Source organism: Thermobia domestica, chromosome 6, assembly GCF_964235325.1.
Source record: "Thermobia domestica chromosome 6, izTheDome1.hap1.1, whole genome shotgun sequence".
Taxonomy (NCBI): Eukaryota; Metazoa; Arthropoda; class Insecta; order Zygentoma; family Lepismatidae; genus Thermobia; species Thermobia domestica.
Window position 1 is genome coordinate 51,633,065 of NC_137459.1, and position 3,400 is coordinate 51,636,464.

A 3,400-nucleotide genomic window follows, 5' to 3' on the forward strand; every position below is an offset into this window, starting at 1 on the left:
CTGATACGCGCTGGTAACTTGAACACTCCGACTCTAGGTATAGGTTTCGACTCGACGAACCCTGCCGCCAGTGGCACACTAGCGGCAATCCTTCGACGCGTCGCTATATCGACGATCGACATTTACCGGGAAGTGAGCCACTAGGTTTTGGCGACGCCTACGGCATGGGATATATGCGTCCATATGTATGTGAGATCCTGACTTTCTTCATACAATTCTTTCTTTCGTACGGAAAGTACATTTATTCGGAAGAGTTTATACGAAAAGTATGTATAAAACATACGTTTTCAGTTATACATTTGTTGCAGGTTGTTACATAGAGTTGTACATTAAGTCCAAAAGCTACAAGAAAAACACATGTAACCTACATTTTTACGTACGACACGTACGCTTTTTTTCTCAATGTACTAATATATTATTTGCTTATTAAATATGAATTTGACGGGCAAGGCCATTTTTGAGGAAACTACAATTTTTAATATCAACACACAAGTAAACTACCTTATCTTAAGCGTCTAGAGAAAGAGTACTCAACGAAAATGAGAAATCCCAAATAAAACTTTTAAAACCAGGGACCTCACGCACTAGATGTAAGCGCTCTACCACTGAACCATTGAGTTTCACGATGCTGGTTTCGCTGCTCAAAAATAAAAGTGATTATCGCTTTTGCTATTGAAACCGGGGATTCCTATTAATTCTTGTTTTAGTAGAGTGTTAAGGATGAAGGTGAAATATATTCTTGGGACGTTTAATTGATTACAGGGAACCACTTCTTGCTATCAATTATGGTTTTGCTCTATAGTCATCAAAGTGAAAACAGGTTTCGTTTTCTATCAGCAGCAAGTTTCGGTGGCTCAGTGGTAGAGCGTTCACCTCCGGTGCTTGGGGTTCTTGGTTCGATCCCAGCTCGCGCCGTGTGGACTTTCTGGTGGACAAACACCGTGCTCGTGGGTTTTCTCGGGGTTCTCCCGTTTCCTCCCACATTCTTCATTCCACCATTTCACTGACCTCTCATCATCACCGTCTTCTTTAGCCTAACCGGCATAACCGTGGGACATAAAACTTAAAGATTTCATTTCGTTTTTCTTAACACTTTCAGCCCCATGTGTATCTTTTTGATACACAGCGAGGGTTTACTGATGGACCATGTGTATCTTATTTCCTCACGTACATTGGTTGTGCAGCCCCAAGCCTATTTCAGTAAAATATATCCCGGGACCAGACTACGTTTTGCTATGAAACCAGGCTAGACGTGTAAAAAACTACTTCCGGGTGCATTTGCAATGCGTCTGCCTCGCATCAGAACCAATTACATGCTATGTGCCATATGGATACATGCGGTCCCGTGGTGGAAAAAAAGAATATTATGAACTGAAAATCTTTCACTCAGACCAGGTAAATCAAATCTACTCACGCACGAAACCAATGTACTGATATTGTACGGTGTAGTTTTATTCAATTTATCTGATGCTAATAATATCTCTATCCAACAATGTTGGAGCAATTTGTAAAGAAATAATGAAATCATCATGAAAATACTAAAAAGAAATTGATGAACAACTTCTTATTTAGGTAACCCTAACCAGAGGGATTAGTTTATATTAGCTTTGGCGACACAATGAACTGAAATGCAATTTTATAAACATTCATTGGTTCTTACAGTATATTCGTTCTATAAAACTATAATAAACAGACGATACACATATTGAAAATGTCTGTATGAACGAAGCTGTAAAGAGTTTTTGAAACAAAATAAACACTAATTTTTCATCACTCAGTGTCTCTATTATTACACTGTTAGCAACTCAGTGGCGATTTTATTGTGCATTCATTCACATGCAATCAAAACCCCAACAATTCACCGTGAATTTCAGGAAAAGTCTCAATTTCCATATGTTAAGTCGACTGTTCGCAAAATATACGCGGAATAATTATTGGCGGTTTTTATTGCCACTGAATGCAATGTAAAGAGGCAACACACAATAGTTTACAATTCTTTTTCTTTGCTCATTGAGGTATGCTTTTGGAAAAAGCAACCCATACGCATAAAGTTGAATGCAGGACATGCACGGCACTGCATGCGTACTTGATGTGCCTTTCTTGATGCATACGCTCTGCCGTGTTGCTGTGACAAATGTGCATAACAAGAAGAACACCTTCCTTTTTTAGCAGTTTCTATCAGGCAATGAGGAATCATAGGTGAAGCTGCTGTAACAACTTCTTGTGATTGGAATAGCAAATGAAGAACCAATTGTTCCCTAAAACGTACTATGTCAGTCGGTGAATCATTCATCTGCTTCTGTAGATAATGCGCATTAACAACAGCAGTATTCATTAACAGTTCAAACACAACTTTTCGATACCACTTTATTCCCTTCCTTACAGCTGTACCATAAGACGCCATTTGATCCGATACGTCCATAAATGATTTAGCAGAATTGTACTCAACAATAGTTGATGGCCTTCTCACAGTCCCCCTCTTAGTGTTTACATCTACCATTTCCGGAGCACTTTTTGTCGTCAAAAACAATATGTCTCTCTGGTCTTTCCATTTCCCAACAATAACTTTTGTATTACTTTCTTGAGCTATCATTTCACCTCTTCTCAATTTCGCTTTCACAATCCCACTAGGATTGTACTTCCTTTTTTTTTCTTAATGTGCCGGTAAGGTGAGTTTTCTTCTCGTTCAAATCATGCGCAAGGCTAACACTTGTGTAGTAATTGACTGTATGCACCGTTCGTTCTGCATCTAGCAGTGGTTCCATCAGATACATTACAACTTTGGAAGACACCAGCTCTCTATTTGGAGTACTGTCCTTTTGTTCCGGTTTCTTTTTTTCTCTGCCAGCATACAACTTCACACACCACGTATATCCCCCTTTTATGCACAGTTTGAAAAGTTTTAGATCATATCTATGCCTTTTTCCAGGGATGTATTGTCAAAACCTTACCCTTCCGCGAAACGGTACCATAGTTTCGTCTATACAAATATCTTCGCAAGGGGTGACAGCACTTTTGAACTTTGAATTTAGTAAACCAATCAAAGGAGATATTTTGTACAAGGGATCATTGTCACGGATATTTTCATTATCCGAAATACGCATTAGGCTTAGCAACGTCTCAAATCTGTTGCGAGACATTACTTTCGATATCTTATTCGCGCAAATAGGATTTTTAGACCAATAGTCCCTAAGTTTCGGTTTACAATCCAGTCCCATCCACATAACTATCCCAAGAAACGTAAGCATTTCTTCCGTGGTTGTGTCGTTTCAATTTGACAACTTTGAGTAACGTGCAGCAGCTTCTGATTCTATAGCTTCAATTATTTTCTGCTCTGCATACCTATTAGTTTCTGTCACTAATAATTCTAACACACTGTTATCCACGAAAACGAAATAAT

At 38.9% G+C, this 3,400-nt stretch overlaps 1 protein-coding gene across 1 annotated transcript; it reads right to left on the reverse strand.

Annotated features, from left to right (window-relative positions):
- Nucleotides 1-1,987: 1,987 nt before the first annotated feature.
- Nucleotides 1,988-2,593, reverse strand: LOC145687179 (uncharacterized). The gene has a single exon (XM_081760643.1). The coding sequence runs from the start codon at nucleotides 2,591-2,593 to the stop codon at nucleotides 1,988-1,990; it is 606 nt and encodes a 201-aa protein (XP_081616769.1).
- Between the last annotated feature and the right edge of the window lie 807 nt (nucleotides 2,594-3,400).

Excerpts from the sequence above, each read along its gene's own strand:
- LOC145687179 (XM_081760643.1), bottom strand. The coding sequence starts at position 2,593 with ATGATAGCTCAAGAAAGTAATACAAAAGTTATTGTTGGGAAATGGAAA.